The 14,033-nt window shown below is 42.2% G+C and overlaps 1 protein-coding gene across 2 annotated transcripts in view; it reads left to right on the forward strand.

Annotated features, from left to right (window-relative positions):
* Window positions 1–14,033, forward strand: part of plcb1l (phospholipase C beta 1-like) — a 128,219-nt gene that overhangs the window by 60,367 nt on the left and 53,819 nt on the right. For both annotated transcript variants that reach the window (XR_014271542.1, XM_082506522.1), the window contains exons 4-5: window positions 10,712–10,852; window positions 12,046–12,125. Coding sequence is in view for 1 of the 2 variants with exons in the window: in XM_082506522.1 (XP_082362648.1) it covers window positions 10,712–10,852; window positions 12,046–12,125 (221 nt within the window). In the remaining variant the exon portion in view is untranslated. The remainder of the gene's footprint in view (window positions 1–10,711; window positions 10,853–12,045; window positions 12,126–14,033) is intronic.

A 14,033-nucleotide genomic window follows, 5' to 3' on the forward strand; every position in this document is an offset into this window, starting at 1 on the left:
AAGAATACTGGGCCCACATGGCCCAGGACCATGACAGTGCAGGCAATTGAGATTCTTCCATTTTTTTGTTCTTTGGAAAAATTAAAGTCATCTTGACCCTAAAAAAACATGCTCAGCTTACTAGGATAGCAGAGATTTTAAGAATTATGTCAAAGAATTATTAGGAATCTATATGAGCGATTAATTAAATTCTATCATGTGATATCTGGTGAGATTTTGTCGGAAGTATACGTGCAAACGCCAAAGCAGTGTGTCCTTACATTGCTGCTGAAAAGATGAGTTCTATTAAAATCTGTGGCAACTCCTCCGTGTTTTGGGTGACAGTTAAATCAGATGACTTGGTTACTGTGGGGGCTGTGATTTGCAGTCAAATGCTGTCAAGCAGTCTTTATGTTTCTGGTGAAGAATGTGTTTTCTCTCAATGACACGGCAGCCTGAATGAGATGTCAAGAGCGTTCATATGACTAAATTAGGAGTTTGTGCCATTTGCTGGCCGGGTCTGCGGGTATGGCTGTCAGCAGCTTTCAGACTACACAAGGCTTACTTCGTTTAAACTCTGCGGTCGTAGACCGGCAACTTTTATACTCAGAATCTGTTCTGCGTTGGCCGATGTCTGTATTTGTGAGCCTTTATTGGTAAATAAAATCAACTGCACAAAATTCAAGATGACATCCGGGAAGAAAAGATGACAGTTATATTCATGAACACGGGAGTCAGCGAAGTATGGTTACCTAACTTAAGTATATTACAAATGAAAAACCAAACAAAGGAAACAAGTGTGGTGGGAAAGGGAATGCTGTTGTTCAGACTGCCAAGCAGGGAAAAGAGTGTGAGAGGGGCTGGATTTGGCTTTTAACAGGTGCCGGTTGTATTATGTTGAAGTAGAAGTAGGTTTCCAGTATTCCTGTTGCTGCCAAGCTGCCTAATTATTCGTTCTAGGACTGAAACTTCAAAGGGTGTCCAGTAAAACCAGATTCAAAGTCAAAGCATTGCAGCACTAAACTTCAGTGCATCACTCTGTGATCAGAGTTCTTCATCCAGCTCAGGGAGATGTTTGAACTTTGCATGTTAATGTTTTGTCCATAGAGGGTACTAGACAAAACGTATGCATCTTACATGTAAATGATCGCCAATTATATAGCAGGAGGAAATACAAACCCAGCTTCAGGCAGGTCACAAGCTAGTGTAGTGCCAGTCCCAAGCCTGCATAACCCATCCCAACACTGCTGACGTGGGTGGTTTTCACACTCCAAAGCCATTTTGTCCCTTTTCTTTTCCCCTCACCCCCAACTGTTCAATGGCAGGTGGCTGCCCCTCCCCTGAGCCTGGTTCTGCTGGAGGTTTCTACCTCTTAAAAGGAGTTTTTCCTCCCCACTGTTATCAAGCGTATGGTCAAAAGGGATTGTTTGATTATTGGGGTTTTTTCTCTATTATTGTACAGTCTTTACTTTACAATATAAAGCACCTTGAGGTGACTTTATATAAATAAAATTGAAATGCTCTGTATTTTGTCTCCAAATAATATCAACATCTCATTGTTTCTTGGGCTTGCTCCAGAATTTAGTTTAGGTCATGTCACACTGCTGTGGAACTTGGTCATAAAACTCCACAGAGTCTGAAAGATTAGAAAGCAAAGGTTGATCTAACCTTCCAGGTGTCTGTTAGCAGCTTTAAGGGCACTGTGAGACCAAACACCAGTTCTTCTCGGTTGAACCTAATGACTCTTGGGTCCGTTTTCATCCACAAAAGGAGGTAAACGGACTCTCTATATACTTTTGCAGCACGATCAACCTGTGCTTTTATAGTTAGGTAACTTTGGATGGTAGGCAGAGGATGTTATATGTTCAAAACACTCAGCAATAGCTGAAATGGAGATGGAGGAATTTACTGGTAAGGCTTCCTTACAATTTGGCATACATGACAGTTTTTATGAGTATTTTGCAACATTTGATTTCACCCCAAGGCAGTAAAAATGTCTAAGCAGTTGGTTTAAAGCTTTATTTCCCCCCATGTGTCCCACCAGGGAATACTCATTGTGGATGCAAAATATCAATGACTGGCACCTGGAACAACAGCTTGGTGCACATGCTCAAATCAGCCTCACAAGCTCTTTCAAAGGACTGCCACTTCCTCACAGGCACATCGCTGGTGACAAAGTATCGTCAAGAAATATCTCTGAAACTTTAACGCTTCTTTTTCCACTTTAAGATGAATCCTTTTAGCTTCAACTGAAGAGCAGAGTCTGACAGCGGAGGATAAAATTCGGTTGACTCTGTGAAAGTAGCTGTAGACGCAGCTGCATCTACAGCTGTGCAAGGCCCCTGAGGTGGAGGAGCAGTCCTGCGTATACCATTTTAAGTTGCAGTAGCTGTAGAAGCATCAGTGCTTTCCTTTAGATCTTTATCCCTGCTATTAACTCAAGTATACTAGTAACTGGAAAGAGCTGCATAATCTTTAGTAAACAGGTTATGCAACTCCTCTGAGAAACCCTCAGTAAATATATCTATCTTTGCCATACTAGAGACACCATTAACCCCCTGAGGGCCTTGAAGATACCAAAACCAAACAAAAGCATTTTTCTAAGCAACCTCCCAAATAATGAAATTGATAGAGGAAAAACTCTGGATGCACCTGGATCTTCCTGTTTTACACCCAGGCCCAATGAAAGCAGCATGATGAACAAAAACATGGTTTCTGGGGTGAAACATAAACATACCTGAACTTGTGAATTTCTTCCAGATGCATTTTAGCCTGGAGTGTAGAGTCCAGTTAACCCTGCGGGTCTAGACAGAAGTATAGCTGTGCGGTACAATAAAAGTGATCGGTGAGAGGAATAAATTCAAGAGTCCACGAGTAGATTATTCATGATAAAATGAGAAATGCAGCAGTTGTGTAAGTCCTCTTTTAAAAAATGAATTTTTCTCTTTCCCCCTGAACGTCTGGAATGGCCAGTTCCTCTGCGTGTCATGAGATGATTAGTATTGGGTGTGAATGGTGCGCCACTTCCCCAAGACGCGAAAACGAGCGCCTGTCACCTCGAGTTATTGCTGATGTGCTGGCATTTTGGAAATGCCGTGATATACGCTCTCGGTCTCCCCTCCGTCCACCCCTTCTGTCTCTTGTTTCATGTCTCACTGCTTCGGGGTTAATGAAATGCCCCTGTTGAAGAGCTGGAATGAGCTCTTCAACAGGGGCATTTCAACTTCCTCCTACGCATTTTCTCAACCTGTGCCTCGCTGCATGACTGAGCCCTGGCGACGCATCACCACTGGCTAATGTATTCGACTGGAGTGCTTGTGAGGAGCTAGTGCTTTCATCAGGATGTGTTTTTTGTTATTGTGATTCCCTTCTTAATCATTGCACTCCTCAATCAAACACATGTAAACATTAAGCCTAGCGTCTTACTCCAAAAGATAATACAATTTAAATCCCGAGGGCTTCCTCTTTCGCAAACTGTTCACTCACGCTTCACTCGAAGATTTGTGACAAAGTGTTTTCTGGCTTTGGATGGCAAAGTACACACACACACTCACCAAATGTACCAAATATGTGTGCAGTCACTTCTGTACTGTGGTTGGTGATGCATCACCTGACAGCTGACTGATGAATCACTGACCTTTTAGTCCTGTCCTCATGGGTATTTCGCCATCTCATGAAACTGCGGTGGTCTGCTGCTCATTGACACTTTGGTTCTCACCTGAATTATGACTATGTGGGAGTGCGATACAGACAGCACAGGAAAGACGGGAGACGGCTTACCCAGAATCAAAGATCCTTCATCCCTCACCGATTCCCTTGCACTTCCCCTCTCTCTTTTATTCTTTGATCGTGTTTACAGTGCGGTTGTTTATGAGACTTATCTGCAGCTTATCCTTGGGCAGTGTGCAGTATGGTGGCTGAGTTTTACCCGAAGCTAGAAAAGTTAGCAAAGCAGTTTCCACACTGAGGAAGTTTAAAGTATGAAACTGCAGAACTGCAATGGGAGCAGACAGTTCGCCCATACTTATATGAAAGGCTGCTGCTACTGTGGCTGAACTAAACAGACTGATCAGCAGAAACGCTTTTAAGCTGAACTACATGGTGTCCCCGTGTAGCAGTAAGGCATCAGACTCCCACAGCGAGGGTGTGAAGTGCAAGTCCCCCCTTTCTCTTTTTTTCTGTGTTGATGTCACTGCTCATATGTGTCTGGGTGGCACATGAATGAGTGTGGATTATTAGGAAGGCCATTTACAGAAAGCAAAAGCTATGGCTTTCTTCTAATAGGATCAACGTTCCAGTGCTTTCTGTCTGTGTAAGGTTATGAAGCGGCTAATGTTTAAAACATGCTCTGCAGATCCGGCGTGACCCTCTTAAATAAATGACTGCATTGCCAAGAGAGGGAGTCATCTTAGGATTAGCTTTGCTGTGGGTGAAATGCTCTGTAGACTGTGACTCACACTGGCTGGTAGACAAGGATGCACATCGGCGTACAGATATAGACAAACTAAACATCAATAAAATGACAAAGATAAGCGACACGAGGCATATCGTCATACGGCTCAGACTGAAGCGGCTCATACATCAGTAAATATTTTCTGCTGAAAACGAGTGCATATAAATGACAAAAACATGCATCTGCGCAGCATTTGTGTGGCAGAATGAGCACATCACCCCCCAGCTTGATATCCCATAATTGCCTTCCAAAAGGCCCAAAGCTTTACCGTCCCACCAGCAGCATCTTGCCGCTCTGTTAGTTAACAAGGCTAGCCGGCAGCAGGAGGAGGTTAGGTGCCCTGCTGATAGTACTGCTCTGCAGTGCCGCGGCTCCATACGTTAGAATGTGCTCCTCAAAATTCTGATGTTCAAGCTGGATTTAAGTCTTTCTGCTCATTTGTCCAATGATTATAAATCCATGAGCAGATTGTGCATGAGGTCAGATGGGGGAAAAGGCAAAGATGAGAATATCTTCTTTGATTCAAATACCAAATACACCTTATAACGACTCTACACTATTGAATATACACAGCTTAGCCAAAATTGTATGATAAGTTATAGTTCAAGGAGATAGCTGATTTACTTGTTGCAGCATTGAATAAAGCCTGAACAACTACTACAAGGCTGAAATCGTTATTATATCCATAAAATAAGTTCCCAGTGCTTCTATAACATCCTTTTGTTTAACAAGTGCAGATGCTTTTAAAAATTCAGTGTGAACTTCAATGCGCAGGCTGGCAGAGTCAGCTAAAGTGCTGCCATCCTCAAGATACCAACCAAACCAGCTTAAAAAAACATGCAAAATGCAGGTCTTGTGAGAATTGGTGCTTCAAAAAAGAAAAGAAAGAATTGTCACATTACTCAGCTTGTACTCCTGCTACAGCTGCCTTGAACATAGCAAGGTTCATCTGTTAAAACAGCTTTCCTTTACAACTAATAATTGTTTTAACCACGTTATTAAACATTCGTGAAGCGAAGCTCGTCATAAAAGCATTCGACAATTCCACTACTACTTGTCCAACATGTGTGTCATGAGGAGGCGTGTGACCTCTAAACAACGCACAATGCTTTGACCTTGCTATTTTTCCTTTGTATTGCTGCTAAGTCACTGACGAATTTCCAAACAAGTCTGATTAAAAATAGTTTTTGAGACTTGTATGTGATTAATTTGATGGTTTCTGACCTCTACTCCAAAATGCACTTGGCCTTCCTCTGGTTTGGACTCAGGAACTGCCAAAACAGTCAGGACCCTTTTGGACTCCTTTTATGGTCAAGCTCTTGGGGGAAAGTACCAAGTATGGTATGAAGGAGGGGGAGATTTGCCTAATGTTTGGAGAATGTGTTTTTAAACAGGCTCAGAAGAGCTTCATTTACTTCATATAACTAGATAGGCTTATGATTGAGTTGATTTGGTACTCAATTGCTGGATAATTGTTATTTCCTGCAGTGGGAGGAGCTACTGATTATATAGGCAGGACATGCAGCTCCTCTTGAGTAGCATAGTGAGTCAGGCCATGATAGTAAGAAGACCACTGTAGCGATGGGCCAACCGAGGCCTTGTGAAACACTAAAACGTTTAGAGCAGATGCGTCGAATTTGTATCGAGCTTTTGAAACAATCTGACACCCGTCTCTACGGTGACACCTTCTGGCCATTTTTGCTATGTCACATGGTGATAATGCTAGTTTTTTAAGCAACGCAGATTTTCCACAATTCTAACCAGTTCTTAAAAATAACCATAATTAAGACATTTTGGAGAAATCTCCATACAACAAAACAAGAAAAACTTTGACTGTAACAAACAGCGTGTTATCAAATTCAATGCACAATTTATACAATCTACAGAGAAGAGGCTAATGAGCGTATTTTCATAACCACATACGTGTTGTGGATATATACGTAACCACAGTGCCCCATTAATCTTTGTGTTTTATCTACAGTGGAATGACGTGTGAATGAATGTAGCTTGTTATGCTTATGAAAAATAAAGATCAATAAGAGAAAATCAAGTGCTATGTAAAGATTTTTATTCAAAAATATCAATTTATTTAGTTTAGTTTTAGCTTCTTCTTTTGCAAACTGGAAAAAATAGAAAATCATCACATACATGTCTACATGAAACGCTTGTTTCATGTAGACATGTACACAACGGGATTTCTTTTTTAAATAAAGGTGCAGGTTTACAACTTGGCACTAGACTAATGGTTCATGTTACACATGAGCGATGTATCTTTTGACCGCTACGGTGGGATTATCTGTTGCCCTGCGGGTACTATGGGTTTCGCTAACTGAGCTGTCAATAGGGTCCCACAAACTGCCCTTTGCTGTGATTGCTGCTGCTAACAATAATAATAATAATGATGATGATGACTTTTAAGCTTTCTGGGAGTTTTCGGTGTCACTGGGTTTTTTCTACACACTGTCAATCAAGGTTAGAAACAACAGGCAAGCCGCTTGTCAAAACTGGGGTCAAAAGCTCCAAAAATAGCCACGTCATGTGATCAAGTGACGTGGGCATTTTGAACCACAAAGCAGGCTTTCAAAACATCTGTGTAAGCTCAACACAGCGTCAAAACATCAGCATCGGGCATCCCGTGTCTGGTTGCAGCTCCTCTTGGGGAGTGTAGCCTGTCAGGCCCATGATGGTGAGCAGGCCACAGTGGCTGTACTGCCAGGGGCCTAACTGAAAGGGAGTTAAGGCTGGTGCAGAATTGTTTCATCAGTTGTTAAGTTTAGTTTTGGTTCATTATAAACAAGTTTTTAGCCCAGTCACTGTTACATTCTGCATTAATAATAAACTTAAATTTAAGCCCTTTCCTTAACCGGGTTCACTAGATTTTGCAGATCCTGCTGAGTGGTGTGTAGGTAGATGGCTCATCATCAATCATTCATACTGACATTTCCTTTGATCTAATGTCTCTCTGTGTGTTTATTTATACACACACTCTGTGTGACGGTGTGTATTTCTCTGTGTGAGCGTTGAGCCGAGCCTGCACGAGTGCAGTTCCATGCCTGTGCTAAGGTGGACGTGAGGTGTGTGCATTTGCGATGGTGTGTGTCCGAGCTGTGTGCGCAGGAGAGAGGGTTTAGACAGGTGCCGTGCTGCAGGTTTAATGACCTGAGGTGTGGCTGACTTCTCTTTGCCAATCTGAATCTCTTCCCTGTGCCCAACAGAGTGTGACACAGTCTGAGCGCATGGCTGGTGACAGGTGGGGGCAGGTGGGGGCCTCGTGACAAACTAAGGCAGAAGGAGAAAGTCTGTGTATTTCCTCGGGCTGCATCTCCAGCTGAATGCTAAGTGTTTGAGAAGAGTTCTTATACTGACAGGCAGCAGCTGCCAACATGCACCTTGAAAGCTTGACTAAGCACGTGCTCACAAGCATCATACACGACACTCACACGCGTGCACTATAGCAACAGAAGACAGAGGCCATGGCTGTGTTTTCATAAAGGCTTAACTCAACCACACCATCATCCAAATCCCATCCCTACCCTTTCCCTTTCTCTGAATCTCCACTCCTTGTGGTAACTGAGACCGCAGGCATGCCTCTAATAGCTCCCCCAATGCACCAGCACAAATTGGTTTTCACTCACATGGCTTACCCCCTTCCTGCTCCTCTCCTTCCATTGCTCTCTGTTCCTTGCTTTATTTCTACTTTTCTTTATTTTGTCCTCATCTCCTCCACCCCTGCTCCTGCTCCCTCCCCCTGCTCCTGCTCCCGTCCAGCAGGGCCCACCTGTCAGCTTGTTTCTTTCAGTCAGTCAGTCTTTTCCCAACATAACTGCTGATGTAAGTGCCTGCAGCTCCCGCCCATATGACTGCATAGTGGGAGATGAGCCCTACGTTTAGCTAATGGCTACCAGTAGCTTCAAAACAATATCAAATTGCATTGACGTTGTAGTAATAAATGAAATATGCATCTTACTGTCATCCCGTCTGTTCTCAGAAGCCTTTCATGTCTGGCTGTCAGCCAGAGCGTTTCTCAGAGGGAGCTTTGTGTGTTTTAGCAAATTGCAAGTGGCTTTTTATGCTTTGAATGATGACGCGGGTGTCATTCAGAATACATAAGTGGACAGTGATTGATTCTCATTGAACTCAGGATGTGCATGTGTGTGTATTCCATCGACTGGTGGTCAAGTCCACACATGACTCTAACCATCTAAATGATACACAACACTGAAAACCTGTTTTCTCCACATATACATTTTTTCTTTAATTTAAAAGAGCAACGTCTTATTTTCAAGAAGTACCTCCTTAGCCACATAAACTAGTTAAGGGGGGAGTACACAGGCTGTCAGAAGGGACAGGGTGAACATGTATTGCCTTAGAAGTTCTCAGTGTGATAATCGCAGGCGCCACTAAGCCTCCACAATTTGATTGGGGGGTGTGAGGGATGTGTAGAGGACATTTATCAGCATGACACAGGACACAATGCTCTTTGTTTTATTGGTCAAATTAGTGGAAGCTCATTTGCTTTCACTGCAAAATCCTTTACAGGGCTTTTCTGTTGTGTTAATTAAGCCGGAGCAAGAATTCTGTATGCCACTTGCATACTGGGTTTGCAAAGAAGAGAAGGAGATCGTTGTTATTCCTCTCTTTCTCCTCAGAGGCATTGTAGTTGGGTTCTCTTTTTTTGGGCTTTTTTTGTGATTCGCACCAAAGATGAACTTCTTAAATATATATTTGCTAAAATTAGTTTGGTTTAATTCTCCTCTGACAATTAGCTCGGCTGAATGCAAATTCTCCAGAGTTTTTCCTCTGTGGGAGCTGGAGTATTGCCAGCACCCAGTGTTTTGTTGTAGGAGAGATCAGACTTCCTGCAGCAGCCCTCTGATTTTGTCGGATGATGAGAGAATTAGGGTTGTACTAAGTCCGACAATTGCTTTTTCTCAATGTGGGGACAATTTCTGTTGACTTAGGAATTTGCAGTTTTTATATAAGCCTTTAAAAATAAAACCCTTTGAGAGCAAGAAAAGCATTCTCCTCGGGTCTCCTGGGTTAAGTGAGTCCTCTGGTGTTTTTTTAGCAAAACATTTTTTCCTGTGATGTTGATTACAAGTTATTGTATGTATGGGGGGTTTTGCAGTTAAGCTGGAAATATATTGAGACAGGAGGATGTTTTTTGGGCTTAAAACAAGCTAAAAAGCAAGGCTGGAAAACCCTCATGCTCTCATTTTTGGGGAGCTGTCATGGGGTTATTAATAAATAATAAATAACACAATAAATCCTGTGCTGACATCTTATTGGACATTTGTGCTTACATGTCTACATGTAAGTTCTCCATTCAATACTTAACCCACCTCTTTTCCTGCTTGTATAGCCTGCCATATGCACCCTTTACACAAACTGAGAATCGCTGGTGCTGTAGCACACGGACTCTCTACCTCTGTCCTCTAATTAATCAACCAAATCAGCCATCAAATAAGGTGCGAACTCCCAAATGTTAACCAGTCTTGTTTCCTCTGAGTTCATTCAGAGACTGTTTTTGTTTTGAAACAACATCACAGCAAAATGCCATGACACAGAGCAGTGCCGTCTCCCACTTCCTCAAAAAAAGCATTGCTCATCTTCCTCTGTGGCCTGTTTTATGTCATTTGCCATTTCGCTGAAGCTTTGTTTGGCCTGCTAGCTTTTAGATGCCGCTCTGGCTGATCTGTTCCACCAAGGTTCAACGTGTGTGCAGCCCGGATTAGAGGCTAACATAAAGTGTTCAGAACTTGGGTTATGTAGCACAATTTCTTTTATCAACATGCTTTATTTGAGGCTTTTAATTGGAGCAGATATGAAATGAAAAAATACAAAAGCATTAGCCAATAGGATATCGAGCATATGATCATGTGACTTGTGACCAGTTGTTGCAATAATCACATGAGAGGAAAGGGCATTGATCAAGTGGGACATACGCAACACTGTATTAGGTCCCTGAATTAGAGAATCTAAAGCACTATAAATAATTTTTTTATGTAAACGAGATCATTGTGAAAGCTTATTAATTAAGTGTTCCTCATCCATGCCTGTAAGGGATATTATTTTTAAATATAAAAATTTTAAATACTTCTCTTTCTCCTAAGAAAATTATCATTACCACTCCGTGGCTGTCGATGTGTCATTGAAGGGGATTTTGTTATAGAAATTCATTCATTTGGTGACTTTTGTTTTTCATTTAGATCTGAATAGTTCATTTCTTTGTTATAACATATGTTTTTTTTATTTGTGTGTTTTTGTTTCATTGTAAAGGAAGCCAAGCTGCGCGAGCTGCTGGATAACAGCACGCTGTCGGGGAAGTTGGAGAGCAGGATGCTGACGGTTGTGAGTGGCACCGACATGGTGAATATCACCTACCTGAACTTCATGGCGTTCCAAGAGGAGATTGCGAAGGTAAAAAAAAGAAAATCATGCATAGCAGCAGTAAACAAAGTAACTACTTTTTTATTGTACATAACCAGGACAACCAAAAACAACCACAGACAGGTGAAGTGAGTAATAACTTTGACCTGTGCAGTGGCATCTCCGGCATCTACAGTGGTGAGTGGGGTATCTTAGCCAGTAACTGGGCAGTCAGGGTGAGGTTGTGTAGCCCTACCCATGTGCCTATACTCACCCATCATGTGGGCAACCAGGCATCATTCACCTGGAGAAAAAGAAGGCAGCAGGATGCACTATGTGAAGAATAGTGCATCGTAATAATTGTATTAATGTAGGGTCTTTACCTTACAATATAAACTGTTTTGAGGCAACTGTTTTTGTTTTGTATTATTTAAATAAAATTGAATTGAATTGAAGGCAAGCTGCCAGAAACAGTGTGATGCTCTGGGTAATGTTTTCCTGGGATTCTTGGATTCATGTGGATGTTAATCTTAAACGTACCACATACCTAAACATTAGTGCAAACCAAGCTCGTGTCTGAATTGCAAAGGTACTCTCTGACGACATTAGAGTTTTTCATAGGGGCAATGAGTCGTGGAACACCGTAAAAAGTGCTTGGGAATGCTTTTAAGGAGCATGACGAGGCTTCCAAGATGTTAACTTTGCCTTCAGATTCCACAGATGTCAGTTCATTTAGACATCTGTGGGATGTGCTGGAAAAAAACTAGTCAGAGCTGTGAATCTGCTGCTGATGAATTAGTGAATCTACACCTCGATGGGTCACAGCTGTTTAGGCTCTTTGATGGGGACTTGCTCTATAATATGCATGGGGTTTTAATTTTGTGCCTATTTTTTGTATTTGCTATTAAACTAAGCCATTAAAAGCAATAAATAATATTCTCAAAGAGTGAAAGCATTTCTTAATAGTTGTTTATTTTTAATTGATTTAGGAGGCTTTAGACGGAGGTACCATTTCTTTTTTTAGGATCATGGTGAAAACCTGGATCATAAGTTCATCATCAAGTCATTTACCTACTCAGTATGCATGAACTTCATTTATTCCTGACACATGGCAGCAGAAACTGAACACAAACTTCCAGCCTTCAGCAGTTATCAGCATCAAAGCACAAAGGAGTTCACTGCCGCTCTCTTTCCTGACTCTAGGTGTGTGTGTTAATGTTGCGTGTGTGTTTTATTTCCTGCAGGAATGGGCAGAAGAGCTTTTCAACCTGGCGTCCAACCTCTTGGTGCAGAACATGTCCAGAGAGGCGTGCCTCGAAAAAGCGTACGTCACCAGATGCATGCACACGCGGACACATGCGCACGCGCACATGCAAGCAGTCTCGAACAAAATGTAAATCTACAGTCCCCAAGATAGATATGAAAATCGGGTCTGCAAGCACTAGAAATGTCACTCGTAGCAAGAGTCACATTAGGGACCTGATGTATTTTACATGAACAAAAATGGTAAAATGTTATGTAAAAATCTTGCAAAACCATCATGTAGCATTTACACCTTCACCAAAGCACATTTGTGCTTACATTGTTCACACACTGCAGTGTACAACGCAGCCTGAGCCGCATTTTTCACACATCAACGGAGGAAGTAAGAACAGACGAAAGCAGAATTATCAAAACAGCTGGAAATATGTTTATACCAGTTTATAAAACACCCTGCATGCGTCAGTTGTCTTTTTATTGCTTCCCATATGTGAGTGTGCATTTGTTTGGTGCTGTAGTGTTTGTTTTGTGTTACAGTAGTGACATATAGTAGATTCCAGGCTGACTCGGTGAGCTGAGCTTTGGGTTGAATTGGGAAAAGAGAGGAAGAGAGGGCAAAAAACAGGAAGCCAGTATTTTGTCAGTTCCAGGGTATTACATAAATCACTGATTATCCTTATCAGTGGCTCTATGTCCATGACCGCTTTCATCATCCTTTGCCCTCGTGTCACCTCTGATTCCGAGTGAAGCTCACGCAGAGTGAGCGTAAATATGAACGCAAATCATTTTTTGCTGGACTCTGCTCGCCGACAACTCCCAGCTGTCTGCTGTTTATCAGTGAACAGAAGCCATTAACGTGCACCCCCGAGGAGCTAATTGACTTATGAGACAATAAAACTGGTCATCGACCACATAGTGCAGATAGAGTGGAATAGAACTGAATACAGCAGGTCTCGCGGTCACGTCGGTTGCTCGCAGCAGCAGTTCTTGTACACTCCTTGCTTACAAATAAGGCAATTCTTCGCCATACCGCTGCTGCAGCGCGAGGATGCTGCCTCCCTGAAGTGATGTTGATGTTTCTCCGCGTGTGGTTAATTCTCATCGCTGTCTCTTAAAGCAGTGATACTGATTTTGGGTGGTGGGTTTTCTGAGGAGCGGCGTAGCTGGGCAGCTTTCTCATCAACAGGAAACTAAACAGAACCCAGCAGGTTTTTTAAATGACCACTTGCTGAAAGGTGTTGAAATCAGTACAATTATAATTGAATACTTTCCTTGGATAACACAGCCCTCAATTACCAAACATGGCAGGGTTAGAACTGCGTGTTTTACTCTGTGTTGCTCTGTGACTATGTCTGGAAACTTGGAGTTGAGCAGCGTCATCTAACTGCTTATGTCTTTAGCATCATCTAATGAAGAAATGAGTAAATGAGTAACGTCTAGGATTAGCTAGAGTGGGAACATGAAAAAGAACAGAGAAAGTAGTGAGGTAAACAGAAAAGGAGACAGTGAGTAATCTGTTTCCCCCTTTCTCCAGTGTCATAATGAATAATACAAGCATCTCTGAGTCAGATGGGGGCATTGAAAAACACCTCTTCCCTTCCTTGTTTGGGAGCCTTTCAATCATTCTCTTTAAAAAGAAAGAAAGAGAAAATAAAGCCTCATGCAGTGCTACTGGCTAACTTTATCCCAACCAAAACTTTTGTTTACAGCTTTTAAAAAAGAAGAAAAAAAAAACAACTCCCCAAACTTTGATCCCAATTGACAATTAAAAGTCACCAGCCTATTAGCCTGAGGCAGTCGCCAAGTTCTGTCAAGTGGACACTGTAATGGATATTAATTATTAGCCAGCAGCCACTTAAAGCCCAGCCTACAATGATGGCTCCTGTTGCAGCCGAGCTATTTATAGGCCAGGTTACACGCTGCCTGTGCATTGCTGCTGCACTGCTCTGCCCTGCCAGCGTTCAAGACTTCC

The sequence above is a fragment of the Aulonocara stuartgranti genome, assembly GCF_965226115.1.
Source record: "Aulonocara stuartgranti genome assembly, chromosome: 15".
Taxonomy (NCBI): Eukaryota; Metazoa; Chordata; class Actinopteri; order Cichliformes; family Cichlidae; genus Aulonocara; species Aulonocara stuartgranti.